The 16447-nt window shown below is 43.6% G+C and overlaps 1 protein-coding gene across 1 annotated transcript in view; it reads left to right on the forward strand.

Annotated features, from left to right (window-relative positions):
* HERPUD1 (homocysteine inducible ER protein with ubiquitin like domain 1) overlaps positions 1 to 15831 on the forward strand; it is a 30096-nt gene extending 14265 nt beyond the window's left edge. The window contains exons 4-8 of the mRNA XM_029608722.1: positions 3873 to 3997; positions 5750 to 5872; positions 6993 to 7343; positions 7606 to 7711; positions 15017 to 15831. Coding sequence (XP_029464582.1) covers positions 3873 to 3997; positions 5750 to 5872; positions 6993 to 7343; positions 7606 to 7711; positions 15017 to 15181 — 870 coding nt within the window. The 3' untranslated portion in view covers positions 15182 to 15831. The remainder of the gene's footprint in view (positions 1 to 3872; positions 3998 to 5749; positions 5873 to 6992; positions 7344 to 7605; positions 7712 to 15016) is intronic.
* The last annotated feature ends 616 nt before the right edge of the window (positions 15832 to 16447 follow it).

The raw sequence follows: 16447 nt of genomic DNA on the forward strand, positions 1-16447 counted from the left end.
CACAACGCGAAGGCTCCTCGGTTTTACAGTCGACGTCGAGAGCGAGGAGCCGAGGGCGTCGATGCGCTGGTTCTTCCTTGGCCAACCAACGTGTTGCTGTACGTATTCCCTCCGTGGCCAATGATAGGCAAGATCTTAAGGCGCATAGAGTTGCACCCGTCCAACGTGATCATGGTAGCACCGGAGTGGCCACGGCGCCCTTGGTTTGCGGATCTCGTTCAGCTGTCGGTGGATGCTCCCCTTCGGCTACAGGGGTTTCCGGGGCTCCTTCGTCAGGGCCCCGTTTGTTTGGAGGATGCGGATCACTTTTGTCTCGCGGCATGGCTTTTGAGAGGCAACGTCTAAAGAAAAAAGGCTATTCAGCTGCGGTGATTGCCACGTTACTGCGGTCCAGAAAGCAGTCTACGTCCTTGGCTTATGTACGTGTCTGGGTAGTTTTTGAGGAGTGGTGTGTCAGCCGAGGGCTAGATCCCATTTCCGCTTCCGTCTCTGATATTCTGGCCTTTCTTCAGGCCGGCCTAGCCAAAGGGCTTTCATGTAGTACCCTTCGTGTACAGGTGGCAGCGATTGGTTGTTTGCGGGGTAAGGTTCGCGGTTCCTCTCTGGCCCTGCATCCCGATATCTCTCGTTTTCTTCGGGGGGCTAAACACCTTCGCCCACCACTACATCATCCATGTTCTTCCTGGAATCTTAATTGGGTCCTTTCTTCTTTGTCTGCGGCTCCGTTCGAACCCTTAAAACGGTCTACTCTTAAGGATCTTACTTTAAAGACCGTTTTCCTGGTTGCGATTACCTCGGCTCGGAGAGTCTCGGAATTACAGGCTTTGTCTTGTCGGGAGCCATTCCTGCGGATTTCAGATGCGGGAGTTTCCCTGCGGACGGTTCCGTCTTTTTTGCCAAAAGTGGTGTCACCGTTTCATTTGAACCAGTCTATTGAGCTCCCTGCTTTCGCAGGTGCTGAATACTCGGACCCGCAATGGAAAGAATTGCGGAAGTTGGATGTGCGGAGGGTCCTCCTCCGTTATCTAGAAGTCACTAACCCTTTCCGGGTGTCCGATCATCTCTTTGTTCTATTCTCGGGTCCAAAGAAAGGGGGCCCGGCTTCCAGGGCGACAATTGCACGGTGGCTTAAAGAGGCCATCGGCTCAGCGTACGTGTTACGAGGGAAGCCTATCCCGAACGGTCTCAGAGCTCATTCGACAAGAGCTCATGCTGCGTCTTGGGCGGAATCTTCTCAGGTTTCGCCTCAAGAGATTTGTAGGGCAGCTACCTGGAAGTCCTTACGTACCTTCATTAGACACTATCGGTTGGATGTTCAGGCTGCGGATTCTGGGGGTTTTGGAGAGAGGGTACTCCGAGCGGGACTCTCTTCTTCCCACCCTCGGTAATTTAGCTCTGGTACATCCCAGGTGTCCTGGACTGATCCTGGTACGTACAGGGAAAGGAAAATTAGTTTCTTACCTGATAATTTTCGTTCCTGTAGTACCAAGGATCAGTCCAGGATCCCGCCCGTACTGTTCTGAAGAAACGGAGAGTCCGCTCATTTCTTTGTTAACTATTCCGGTTATTGCTTCGTTCCCTCGTTTTGGGGTTCTGTTCCAGTTGGGGGTCCTTGAATGGCTCCCTGTTAAGGTTAGTTATTTAGTTTGATTGTTCTATTTTTTTGTCTACTTTGACATTACGTATGACTGAGGGGCTGTGACTGGCACAGGAGCATATGTAGCTCCGCCCACAAGTTTTAGTCTGTCTCCATCTACTGGTGCGGGGTCACAACCAGGTGTCCTGGACTGATCCTTGGTACTACAGGAACGAAAATTATCAGGTAAGAAACTAATTTTCCTTTACAGGTAAGCAACTCTGCTTTATCCTGTTATGAGTAGTGCCCCCAGCCTCCACCGATTGTGTGGCCTGAGGGAGAAGCAGCATAATTTGCTTGTTGCTGTTTGTTTTACAATTGGGCGCAGAATCAACATTCCTGAAAGTTTTTACACCTCTTAATTCAGTCTTCTGAAGAAAACTACAGGGTGTCTGCATTCATTCTGTTTTCTCTCTGCTCCATCCCCCTCCTTCACAAACAGCCTGCAGGAAAACGTATGTCCCCTCTACCCCCCTTCCTGTCTGGAAGAGAGTAGCTGAAGTTGACGTGGACAGAGAAAGCAGTCAGTTTGAACCCTCAAAAATCTCTTAAATCCTTCAAATCAAAGATTTTGATTATAATCCCCGGATGGAGTAATATCTGTATAGAAGAATTTCATCTGTATATGGAGGTTCTTGCACATGTGGCCAATCATACACAATTTACAGTTTGGAAGACAGCAGCTGCTGGTGACTCCCAGCTGGCAGAGAGGACACTTATTTCAATTCATAGAAGCCCTGATGACTGGCAGTACTGCTGATGAATTTCAAATTGTGCTGATTTCAACCCCCTGTTGTATCTTACCATGTTGAATGTATGTGCATATATCTTTCTGCATAATTAGCATGACAAATGGAGAAGGCAAATCATAAACATAATTAAAAAGCACTTGTGATATGGTTCAGTGCTATTATACAATATTAATAATTTACCCATTAATCCATAAAATGATTTAAAAAATACAAACATTTTTTGTGGGTGGGGGTCTTTCAATATTCAAGTCTTGCAAAATATTTTACCAATGCGAAAAAATAAACTAGTTCCTTCATGCTGAATGAAAAGTAGTGTGTAACAAGTTTCACCCAGAACTCAAGGAGCCCACTTACAGAGACTGTATGTAACCACAGTCCACATTATGGATCCAAAAAACCCATTGCTGTGAGCCCTCATTTCTCTCCCTTGACTCTCCTGCTCATCTATGCACTCAATCTCTCACACACCTACAGTTCACTCACAATCTCAACCAGTCCACAGCCATGTACATAAGCAGGTCATGGAGTTAAGTGTGCTTTTTGAAGTTGCCATGTAATTCTAGATTTTTTTTATAAATGGGGGGGGGAAGAAGCCAACATCTCAATTTTACTTTCTTGCTGATATCAAGAAATGGTACTTGGTATGTATCAAAGTACATAGTGAATCTTAATTAGGATCACAACTGTTCAGTGACCTGAGGAAAGAATGTTTCATCAGTGCCTTACCATACCAGTGTAGCACCTCCATATAACTATATATTGGCAATAGGGCAAATGAGGGAGGAAAGTACCTCATGTCTGAAGGGACATGAGGATTCTGAGGTACAAAAACTTAGATGTGGATCCCTAAAACATTTCCTATTTTTGAAATACAAATTTGTGGATTAAGGAGTAGATAATTAAAATTGTGTGATAGCACAGAATTATATCAAGAATGCTTTCTACTTATGTTACCCCTTTATGTGTTCCTACATTTATATGCTTTTATTTTTCTCAATAAGCATTTTTATAATTTTGTTTAAAGGGTTCACTCGGTTTCTTTATTGTCCAGTGTTATACAGAGGCTTGTTCTACATTATAGAACAGTTCTGGTTGAAAACATGTTAACTTGGAATGGACTACTGTCTTAATAAAATTATAGAAAATTATATTTATAGTCTATTTACACTTACAGAGGCTTTTGAGGATTTCACATTTATTTTTTTATAGCCCTTACCATATCCACACAGCTTGAGACAAGATATAATCCATAGTAAAGATTTTAAAACAATTGTGTGAAGGAAAATAAAAAGCATACAGCAAAGTAAACAGTACAGTAACAGAAAAACTATATTATAGTATTACCACATGAGATTTGATAGAACAATATCAGCCGTGAAGTTCTTAAAACACATGCACTATCAAGGAATAAAAAACGATAGGATAGAAGCTGTCACCTACACCATAGAAAATCCCTGTGATCTTATTCTATGTTGTCTTGTTAGATTTCAGAAACCAAGCAACTTCCTACAGCTAATCCTGGAAGGAGTCAAGATTCTGTTGCAAATAGTCCACGTGATGAAGTGAGGCAAAGGGCACTGCCACAAAACCTTCAGGAAAGCAACACTAGGTAAATATGCCTTACATGACTTGGGATTACATCATTTTGTAAGCAAGCTTGTTTATAAATGGGGTAGGAAAAATATTTAGAAATCTTGGGCGTTGGCTAAAAATTTTAGAAGCTGGGCAAAACCATGGGATAGGTAACGATGTCCTTTCATGGATTACAAACTGGCTAAAAGACAGGAAACAGAGCCTAGGATTAAATGGACAATTTTCTCAGTGGAAGGGAGTAGTGGACAGTGGAGTGCCTCAGGGATCTGTATTGGGACCCTTACTTTTCAATATATTTATAAATGATCTGGAAAGAAATACGAGTGAGGTAATCAAATTTGCAGATGATACAAAATTATTCAGAGTAGTTAAATCACAAGCGGATTGTGATACATTATAGGAGGACCTTGCAAGACTGGAAGATTGTGCATCCAAATGGCAGATGAAATTTAATGTGGACAAGTGCAAGGTGATGCATATAGGGAAAAATAACCCTTGCTGTAGTTACACGATGTTATGTTCCTTGTTAGGAGCTACCACCCAGGAAAAATATCTACGCATCATAGTGGATAATACTTTAAAATCGTCTGCTCAGTGTACTGCAGCAGTCAAAAAAAGCAAACAGAATGTTAGGAATTATTAGGAAGGGAATGGTTAATAAAACGGAAAATGTCATAATGCCTCTATATCGCTCCATGGTGAGACTGCACCTTGAATACTCTGTACAATTCTGGTCGCCGCATCTCAGAAAAGATATAGTTGCGATGGAGAAGGTACAGAGAAGGGCAACCAAAATGATAAAGGGGATGGAACAGCTCCTGTATGAGGAAAGGCTGAAGAGGTTAGGGCTGTTCAGCTTGGAGAAGAGACGGCTGAGGGGGGATATAAGAGGTCTTTAAGATCATGAGAGGTCTTGAACGAGTAGATGTGAATCTGTTATTTACACTTTTGAATAATAGAAGAACTAGGAGGAATTCCATGAAGTTAGCAAGTAGCACATTTAAGACTAATCGGAGAAAATTATTTTTCACCCAACACACAATAAAGCTCTGGAATTTGTTGCCAGAGGATGTGGTTAGTGCAGTTAGTGTAGCTGGGTTCAAAAAAGGTTTGGATAAGTACATTAACTGCTATTAATTGCTTCAGTAACATGGGATCTACTTGGTGTTGGGTACTTGCCAAATTCTTGTGGCCTGGTTTGGCCTCTGATGGAAACAGGATGCTGGACCTGGTCTGACCCAGCATGGCAATTTCTTATGTTCTTAAATGGAAACCAGAATAGTATCTTTTATTAAATGTCCTTGGCAGCAGGCATTATCATGACATAATTGTCTTTGCTTATTAGATTGGGCATTTTTCTTCATGGATAATTACTTCTCAATGTTCCCTCTAATTTTTTTTTTTTTTTGTAGGCTGTGTGCAAAAACGTTTTCATGTGCAACATAGCGGTCAAATTTGTGCATTGTTCTTTGAAACACCATTCTACTTTCCTTGTGCATGTTGTCTTCCTATGTGCTTGTTTCATGATCTGTATATTTGCCCAGCTTACAGGGAGCATTGTTCATAATACTGCTTTTACGTGGGCATTCTCATTTAATTTTACTGGCCTCTGCCTGCTTTATATCATTTAGCCATTATGAAACCTTATCGTTTAAAGTCAAAAAAGTAGAAAGGTGGCTTGCTCTGTTGGAGGGAAGGGGGAATAGAGATACTGAAGCAGAGCAGAAAATGGAATGTATTTGCTAATCCTTTGTTTAATCTTTAAAAGGCTTACAGCAACTCAACAGCAGCAACAAGGTACAGGCCCAGGCTTTCCTACATATTCAACTTATAGTCCACAGCAGCTTTTCTGGTTCCAGCAGATGTATGCAAGGCAGTACTACATGCAGTAGTAAGTATCTTTTTTTTAATTTTGGGAGGCAAATGCTGGATTAGTCTGGAGTTTCTTCCATTATTTTTAAACTTTTAGAAAATTACTTTAAAATCAGTTTGTTGGCTTTTGCTATGAAAAAGTAAAATTACATAATTTTTGTGTTCATACCTGCAGTGTCTTGTCTGTATGCTTTTTCAGTTTTACGTAGAAATATAATAGGCAGCAATTGTGCTGTTCTAAAGAAAGCTATTTAAAAGATTGACATAGTGGTATATTTAGATACGTGCACATATTTGTGTGTGAGAGCAGGAGGGAATTTAGCTCCTTTCAGACTTTGTACTTGTAGCCCAAAAATTCCATCGTGAGCCCAGCCATCTGTTACATCTTTATAGCTTGTTTGTATCTCTTTATTGATAATGCTGTGCACACTGTGCTACAAAAGACCAAATTCACTAAGTATTTTCCCCATGAAAATATAAATATATTTGGATTTAGATTTAATTACCTGCCTTTTCTCAGTTTCGAGTTGACTTGATATTCAGATTTATTTATTTATTTATTTTTAATTTTTATATACCGGAATTCCTGTATACAATACAAATCAGTCCGGTTTACAGTAAACGAAGAAATTGCCCCAGTCTGGGAGGTCAGACCTGGGTTGATTACATCGAACATTGAAAAATAACAATGAAAAATAAAAAATATATTAAAATAACTACAGATACTGTAGTTATTTCCCTGCCCAAGAGGACTTATTATTCAAGTTATACCTGAGCCAATGGAAGGTGAAGTGACTTGCTCCACATCACTAGGTGGAAGAAGCAGGATTCAAACTCTGAGCCTGCTGCACTAACCAGTCTGTTCTTTTAAAAGTATTCTAATTTGAGATTTTGCTTCTTAAAACGGAATTGAGAGGAGGGCAGAGTTTATCTTCCTGGGAAGTAAAGAAGAGTTAACGGCAGTTGAGAATTTAAGTAGGGGGTGGGCATAGATGAGAGAGAAACTAGTTCTTCCAAATAGTATAATTAGTGTTCCCCAGCATACTTCGGATTAAGGCTCTTTTGAGGGTTCTGGAGTTAATAGTTTATGTACAGATAGGAATGTTCCTCCTATTAAAATATCTTGCTTTTCTTTCTAGTTTAGCTGCTGCTACTGCTGCTACACTTGCTACTTCATCTTCTCAGGGAGCGCAGGAAATACCGATTACACCAGCTGCAGCTCCAGCTCCACAGCCATTACCAAATCCTTTTCCTGATGCCAACCAGCCAGTCAATCCCAATGCTCCGCCTCCAGTTAATCCAGGGGCCAATCAGAACCTGCGAATGAATGCACAGGGAGGGCTGGTGGATGAAGAGGATGAGATAAACAGGGACTGGTTGGACTGGGTATACACAGCAGCAAGGTTTTCCATCTTCCTCAGCATTCTCTACTTCTACTCCAGTCTGAGCAGATTCATGATGGTGATGGGAGCTATGATACTCATGTACCTGTAAGTTTTGTTTGGATCTCTCTTAATTAAAGATAGATACATATATCGTTTAGTTGAAATTGAACATAAGTTATGTGCAACTGATGCATGCCCTCCTAAATTCAAACAATGTCAGAAAAATGTTTGTTTTCATAAATTGAGAGAGAAAATATTTAATCTCTACTTAAATTTTAATAAAATCTTAAGGTGCTTCTTTCCCTGTATGGATAATATACCCTTAAAATTTGCAAGGAGAATGATATTGAGTGTTCTTTTTTCACAGACATCATGCTGGGTGGTTTCTGTTTCAACAGAGACGAGTTCAACCCATTGCAAACAATCCTCCAGCTGCTGCTGTTGCAAATCAGGACCAAAACAATAATTTACAGGTTTGTATCACATAGAGAGCTCATTCATGTTGGATTAATATTGGGGCCTTAGAAGTTTCAAAAGCATTTTATACACTCCAAAATATGCAGGTTGCCTCTGATAAATCATAAATGCAAGATAAACTAGAAAGCGCATTAGTACATAGAAGTAAATTTCACTATGATGAAATCAAACTTTAGTATGAGAAAATTAAGAGGCTGTCACCAGAAACTAGTGCTCTGGTAAGAGCAATGGAAATTCTGAATGACTCCTTTTGGGGTAGGAGAATTCCTTATTATTCTGAGGGAAATGAAAGGGCAAGTTAAGGTGTGTTCAGTTTGTACATAAATGGGTCTACATGCATACACATTAGAATGGCAGCTTGAATTACATAGTGGCAACATGCCACTGTGTGATATTCATAAATGAGCACATTTTTTATTTTCATTCTAATATATTGCAAGGAACAATAGATGCAACTGAACACTATGATAACTGGGATCTAATGGCAATATGTATTTGACATATGATAAATGTAGCCTGATGGCATTTATGATAGTTTTAATATATCCTTTGACTATAGTGCCAGGACATGGGGGTAGTAGGGGGAATAAGACTAGAGCATTTGTCCTGGGTTTGATGCCTTAACAGGCACTGAGGTTCCTACAGGACTACTGAAGCAGCAGCAGAAGAAATCAGTACACATCTGTTTGCCTGCAGGCTCTTACAGGTCCTGCAGTGTCTTCCATCCTTGCATAGTTTTCCTTTAGTAACAAGGCCTGTGCTAGAGAGTGGAGCTTCAGCAGGTTCTGTAAGCACATGCCTGCTAATAGGCCCCACACTGCTTTTTTTTTTCTTTTTCTGATTATCTGCCCCAGGTTTTGAGAGCTTGTCCTGGCAGTGTTTATTACCTTATTAGGGTTATGCTTGCACTCATTCTAAAAAGCAAAAAGTAATTAGCTTGAATAAAAGAAAGCATTAGCCAAGGAGACATAATGTAATACTCTTAAATATGGAATGGTATTACTTTTTAATGAGATTGTATTGAGGAAAATGGTATGGAAATGCTATTTCTCACAGGACAAGCAGGATGGTAGTCCTCACAATGGGTGACATCACAGGATGGAGCCCAATCACGGAACACTTTTGTCAAAGTTTCTAGAACTTTGACTGGCACCTACTGGGCATGCCCAGCATGGCACTAAACCTGCAGCCAGCAGGGATCTTCTTCAGTCGTCTTTTTTCCACGCAGCAGTAGCCACGCGGGTTAAGGAGCTCCACAGAGATTCCTGATGGGAATTTTCCTCACAGAATTACTAAACTTTCATACCCCACAAGGGTCCCTCCTTCGAATTTTTGACTCCGCGGTACTCTAAGTTTTTTACCCGGTTTCAATCGATTCCCATCGAGTTTGGCTCTTGCGGCCTACTGGCCATCGACCGTACCGCGGCTAAGTTTTTCAAAGGCCATGGCATCGGGGTTCCAGACTGTACTCGCACCATGTCCATTACAGACCCGCATAAAGTCTGCGAGCATGATTTCCTGACTTGCACCAAATGTGCCTTAGTGACGCCAGAATGGAGAAAATGGAACTTCTTCCGTTCTCAAACTCCGCCGTCCATTGCATTGACGTCGTCTGAACCGGCACCATCCACTTAACGCCAGTATCGGCCACCAGCCAGTGACCGGCATCGACGACTTCTCGGCCTTCGACTAACTCTACTCCCCTTCAGGACCGAGGGGATCGTAGAGAGAAACATCAGCATCAACACCACAAGTCTCGTACCATCGGGGAAGGAAAATCTTTGACCACGCCATCGTCTGAGCCGCCATGGAAAAAGCCCCGTCCAGAAAAGGCACCGACCCTTTCTGCAACCAGGTCACTGAGGCAACCCTCACCCAGACGGGTATTGGGAGCCGTGACTCCGCCTTTAGCGGTGGTCCCTCCGGCTATGCCTCTACCTCCTTCTTCCCTGCCGGGGCTGCTTGCTCCAGGTCTCCGTGAAGAACTGGACCGGATGGTTCAGGAGGCCATCGATAAGGCGATGCACAGACTCCAAGTTCCTCCGAAACGGTGCCAATTGTGGAACCGACCACCGATCCAATTCTGGCAGCACTGGCACCGCTGCTCTCGAAGCTGGAAGCACTTATAGCCACTTTTCCACCGATGGCTCCTGGGTCACTGGCTCCGGTGCCCTCCCCACTTACTCTGTAATCGGGAGGGGAAACACCGTTCCGCATTCCTCCATCGGGAGTTCTTCCGATGCCTCAACCATCGATGTCGATACGCCCATCAGCGCCACCGATCCATCCATCGGTGCCCTCGATGCCTTCATCTGTGCCTCCAGCACTTCCCTCTGCCTTCGGAACCTAGACCGGGACCTTCAGGAATACCATCGTCCCGTCTTTCTCAGGCTCCTAGAGGGGCAGGTCCTGATCCCTATGACACCTGGACCAATGATTCTTCTCAAGACACCGATGACTTGCCATCGCCACCACCTCCTACTGAAAGCAGGAAGCGTTCTCCTCCAGAGGACCTATCCTTCATAAATTTTGCGAAGGAAATGTCTGAATTGGTTCCCTTCAATTGCAGACTGAACAAGATGAGACTCCAAATGATGGAGGAGTTACAATTCCTGGATCTCCCAAGGAAATAACCTCCATCCCTATTCACCAGGTTCTTTTGGATCTACTCAAAAAGAACTGGGAACACCCTGGTTCTGTTGCTCCAGTCAACAGAAAAGCAAATACCACTTATTTGGTCCAGTCAGCGGTCCAGTCAGCCCCAGTTTTCCAGAAACCTCACCTGGATCACCAATCTGTGGTTGTAGAATCTGCCCAAAAAGGGCAAAAAGATCAAAACCCCACTCTTCCTTTCCCTCAGATAAGGAACAGAAATTCCTGGATGCCATTGACCGGCATGTCTTCCAGGGATCAATGCTTATCTCTCGGATCGCCTCCTACCAGCTGTATATGACCCAGTACAATAGGGTCTTATTCAAGCAGATACAGGACTTTGCAGAGTCCCTACCTCAGCAATTCCAGGAACAACTTCTAATCCTAGTACACAAGGGTTTTGAGGCAGGGAAGCATGAAATAAGATCTTCTTATGATTGACATCGCTTCCAGGATATCTGCAACTGCTATTTCTGCAAGAAGATGGACCTGGCTTAAGTCTTTGGACTTGCGCCCTGAAGTACAGGACAGATTATCTGATCTGCCCTGCATAGGAGACAATCTGTTTGGGGAACAGATTCAGCGGACGGTGGCGGAACTCTAGGACCATCATGAGACCCTTCGCCAGCTTTCTCTGATGCCCTCTGAGTATTCCTCCAAACAGCCTTTCAGGAAGGATACTAAAAAGTCATTCTTCCGTCCGAAGAAGTCCTATCCACCACAGTCTAGGACTCATTCCACGAGACCTTTCCAAAAAGCCCAGTCTCGTCAACCTCGTAAACAAAAGCCGCAAGCAGCTCCTCAGCCCAGCCCTGCTTCCGGTTTTCGACTCCTGCATAGAGAGCAGCAGCCAGTTTCCACTGCCTCAGATACCAGTGGGAGGTCAATTATGTCATTTCAACAGCACGTGGCACACAATCACCTCGGACCAGTGGGTCCTCACCATAATCTCTCAAGATTATCGTCTGAACTTTCTCTCCATTCCACCGGACTCCCCACCTCTACAGGCGTGGACAACATCCGACCACTCACTACTTCTGGAGCCGGAGGTCTCCCTCCTCATCCAGTCCAGAGCAATAGAACCCAGTACCGTACTCTCAACAAGGCCTAGGATTCTATTCCCGGTACTTTCTAATCCCCAAAAAATCAGGAGGCGTTTGTCCAATTCTGGACCTACATGCCCTCAACAGGTACCTCCAATGAGAAGTTCAAGATGGTAACCTTGGGTTCCCACCTTCCTCTTCTGCAAAGAGGAGACTGGCTTTGCTCTCTCGATCTCTCCAAGATGCGTACATGCACATTGCGATTAAATCCATCTCATCACAGGTTCCTGAGATTTCTAGTAGGCCCCAAGCACTATTTTACCGAGTGCTTCCATTCAGCCTGGCATCTACACCACGAGTCTTCAAGTGCCTCGTAGTAGTAGCAGCCTTCCTCACGTCTACCCCTATCGTGACGATTGGTTGATCAGGGTTCCCACTCAGCAAGCTGCTCTGTCGTCCCTATGTCTTACTTTACACACTCTGAATTCGCTAGGATTTCTAGTCAACTACGTGAAATTCTGCTTAGTCCCATCTCAAACTTTATCATTTGTAGGTGCAGACTTGGACACTTTGCAGGCAAAGGCATTTATGCCTCGACAGCGAGCTCTCACTCTCATCTTCGTCGCACACCAACTACAGTCTTGGCGCTGCACGACTGCACGCCACTTCCTCATCCTACTGGGACACATGGCGTCCTCAGTACAGGTTACCCCAATGGCCCACTTGGCCATGAGAGTCATGTAGTGGACTCTGAGATCACAATGGACTCAGTCCGTCCAACCTCTGTCAGCTACTGTCCACATCACCGACTCACTCCGTCAGTCTCTAGCCTGGTGGAAAAATCAGATCAATCTCCTCCAAGGCCTGCACTTCCAGGCTCCAGACCCTCAAATAATTCTCACCACCGATGCTTCTAACCTCGGCTGGGGAGCCCATGTGGCCGATTTGCAAACTCAAGGAACTTGGTCTCCAGATGAAGCTAAACACCAAATCAATTTCCTGGAGCTTCGATCAATCAGATATGCTCTCAGGGTATTTCAGGATCGCCTTTCCAATCAGGTGGCCATGTGGTACATCAACAAACGGGGGGGGGGGGGGGAACGGGCTCCTACCTACTGTGCCAGGAAGCTGCGCAGATATGGGCAGAGACCCTCTCCCACTCGATGTACCTCAGGGCCACCTATTTGCCAGGAGTGGACAATGTGTTGGCGGACAACCTAAGTCGCGCTTTCCATCCGCACGAGTGGTCTCTCTATCCCACAGTAGCGGACACAATATTCCAATGTTGGGGTCATCCTTGCATAGACCTTTGTGTCACCTCAAAACCGCAAGGTAGAGAACTTTTGCTCTCTCACTCACAGCCAACACTCTCAGCCAAGAGATGCGTTATCCCTCTCATGGGCAACCGGTCTCCTATATGCATTCCCTCCACTTCTCTCAAAGACTCTCGTGAAGTTACGTAGGGACAAAGAATGCATGATCCTGATAGCACCTCACTGGCCTCGCCAAGTATGGTATCCAATACTTCAGGATCGCTCCATTCGCAGGCACATTCCCTTGGGAAAGGACTCGCTTCTGATCACTCAGAACATGGGTGCCTACGCCACCCCAATCTTCAAGCTTTGTCCCTGATGGGCCTGGATGTTGAAAGGTTAATTCTCCAGCCACTTAACCTTTCAGAGCCAGTTTCCTGTGTCCTGATTGCTTCACGGCACAGGTTTAAATCATGGTGTTCTTCTCAATCCTTCGATCCCTTTACCTGTTCCACCACAAAGTTTCTAGACTATCTCTGGCACTTGTCCGTCAGGTCTAAAAACTTCCATCACAATGCATGTCAGTGCGGTGGCCGCCTTCCATAAAGGTGTCTGATGTTCCTATTTCAGTACAACCCCTTGTAACACGTTTTCTGAAAGGCTTGCTTCACCTCAAGCCTCCACTACACCCTCTGGCCCCTTCTTGGGACCTCAATCTGGTTTTAGGAAGGCTCATGAAACCACCATTCGAGCTCTCCAATCCTGTGATCTTCGCTATCTCACATGGAAAGTGATTTTTCTTCTGGCAATCACATCTGCTCGCAGAGTTAGTGAGTTATAGGCCCTAGTTACCTATCTGCCTTACACTAAACTTCTGCAGGACCGGGCAGTACTCCGCACTCACCCTAAGTTCTTACCTAAGGTAGTATCGGAGTTTCACATTAAGCAATCCATTATACTACCTACCTTCTTTCCCAGGCCCCACCCCAATCCAGGAGAACAGGCTCTGCACACCCTTGACTGCAAATGGGCTCTAGCCTTCTATCTAGACCGTACAGCTGCCCACAGGAAAAGCACTCAATTGTTTGTCTCTTTCCATTCCATCAAATTGGAGCAGCCTGTGGGTAAGCAGAGTCTCCTTCTGGTTAGCAGACTGCATATCCTTTTGCTATCAGCAAGCAAGCATTCCACTTCAAGACCCATGTTAAAGCACACTCTGTGAAGGGCCATGGCGACTTCAGTAGCGCACCTACGCTCTGTGCCGCTTCCTGACATTTGTAGGGCTGCTACCTGGAGTTCTCTCCATATCTTTACAGCCCATTATTGTTTAGACAAGGCCAGAAGACAAGATTCCATCTTCGGCCAGTCTGTCTTGCACAGCCTTTTTACAACTTGATGTACCAACACCCTTCCGCCTGCCCGTTGGGGTTCAGGATGCCCGCTACCAAATTCCACCCCAGTCCTTGTGCCTATTGCACATCTTGGGAACATTTGGTGCATTTCTCAGACATCCTCAGCTCTGTATTCACCCATATGTGAGGACTACCATCCTGCTTGTCCTGTGAGAAAGCAAATGTTGCTTACCTGTAATAGGTGTACTCACAGGACTGCAGGATGTTAGTCCTAATGAAACCCACCTTCCACCCCACGGTGTTGGGTTTGTTACGTTTTCTTATTTTATTTTTCGGCACTTCCTGTAGCTTTAAACAAGACTGAAGAAGGACCCCTGCTGGCTGCAGGTTTAGTGTCATAGAAACATAGAAATGACGGCAGAAGAAGACCAAACGGCCCATCCAGTCTGCCTGGGCATGCCCAGTAGGTTCCAGTCAAAGTTCTAGAAACTTTGACAAAAGTGTTCTGTAATTGGGTTCCATCATGTGATGTCACCCATATGTGAGGACTAACATCCTGCTGTCCTGTGAGAACACCTGTTACAGGTAAGCAACATTTGCTATCTTTATAACTATATGCTGAAAGGCACACTGTGGTCTGAATTAATTCCGCCATTGACAAGCAGGGCTGAGTTAGGTATGATATGGGTGACATTAATGGAGAAAAGCATGTTTGCTTACCATAAATGGTGTTCTCCATAGACAGCAGGATGAATTAGCCATGCTTAATACCTGTCTACCTCCCTGGAGAGGTGACTACCTTGCTAAAGCTTAGCTATTCATTGACTGAAGAGCTCACAAAACAGCACATGCTCGAAATCACAATGCATGCTTGGTGGAGGCAAAACTTTTAGCAATGTCACCCAGATGCCATAGCTAATTTATCATGAAAGTCTATGGAGAATACAGTTTATAATAAGCAAACATGCTTTTCCTAACTTACTTAATGTTTTCATTAACAGAATGAAAATGCAGAGGAGAACCATGAAACTGAAGCGGCCAATGAAAGACCAGCTACATCTGAAATTGGATTGCAGAGCCCTGCATATATTAAAATAGTCTGGGTTTTCTTTAAAACTTTCTTCGCATCCCTAATACCAGAAGGTGGTCCTGGCATTGCTAACTAGCTGCTTTAGCTCTGAGCACTAAATCTTTCTACAAACTTAAAGCCATCAACTCTAAGCTTACAGTGAAGTACTTCAGCTGATTCTACTGTTGGCACAGGAGGAAGCTGACTTGTTGGGGCATTAAATACAAATGCTTTACCAAAGAACAGTAGGCACTCCATTGCCTATTGTGACTTTGAGCCAGTCCAAGTACACAGAATGAAACCAACAGACTGAAATCCACATCTGTATGCTCTTGGTAGCTTTATACTGATGAACTTCTAATGCATTTATCTAAGTCGATTTGTGCTTACTTTGAGGGACACCTTGTACTATATGCAAGTATATATATGTGTATATATACGTACACAGATGCAGAATTGTTCTGCTAATGCCATATGATTCCTGTTGGAATATTTTGAATGCAGTTTTAAATTACACTGAGTGTAGTATCCCACAGTCTTTGGAATTGCTATACATGTTTTAATAAGCCTTTGTAGAGGTGATTTCATGCTTGAATTCCTAAATGCCATGCTTTATTTTAGATGAAGGAAAATACTGTAAAGGTCTAGAACCTTCATGGCAACTTTTTGTGCAAGTCTTCCTATTGCTCATGTCGTAGCTTTTCACTAAGATCTATTTAAAAAAATAAATGTGGCATATTGGCTATATGAAGTCGTTGTGTATTTGAGGTTAATGTTTGTTTAAGAAACATGGCTTTAGAAATTGTTTCTAGTTCGTACTCCTTTGTAAAGGCCTCACTTCTGCTGTAGCACACAGTTCGAGCCTTGAAAACTAGTGCTTTGGGTTTGGATCTGCTACCTTATGGCTTTAATTCCAAAGCTCACTAAGCACAATTGAAAATTCCTACCTACCTCATTTTCTCCTTTATTTCACCCTTTCATACTACAATTTTATGGCAGGTGTAAGCAACTTCTTGTCTTCCTGACTGGTTTGCTGCACTTGGTTTTTTTTTTAATTTTTAATTCATTTTACAAATTTGATCAAGTATTAACTTGAAAGAAAAATGCATGTATTTTGCAGCACTTTTCACAAAGTAAAGACAAGATCTTACACAACAATGCAGTAGTATAATTAAAGGGGGAAAAAATGTTACAATACATGCCAAACAAGCCCTCTATACGAGATCTAAGATTTACTCAACCCTAATAGATTATAATAACTTAGAAGAAAAATTTGGCTTTAATAGATACAGCTTAATTTTGAGAGGTCTAGTTACAGCTTAAGGAGCTTCCAATCCAGCAGTTGGGGAAGAGCTGAACCTAA

The sequence above is a fragment of the Rhinatrema bivittatum genome, chromosome 7 (assembly GCF_901001135.1).
Source record: "Rhinatrema bivittatum chromosome 7, aRhiBiv1.1, whole genome shotgun sequence".
Classification (NCBI taxonomy): domain Eukaryota; kingdom Metazoa; phylum Chordata; class Amphibia; order Gymnophiona; family Rhinatrematidae; genus Rhinatrema; species Rhinatrema bivittatum.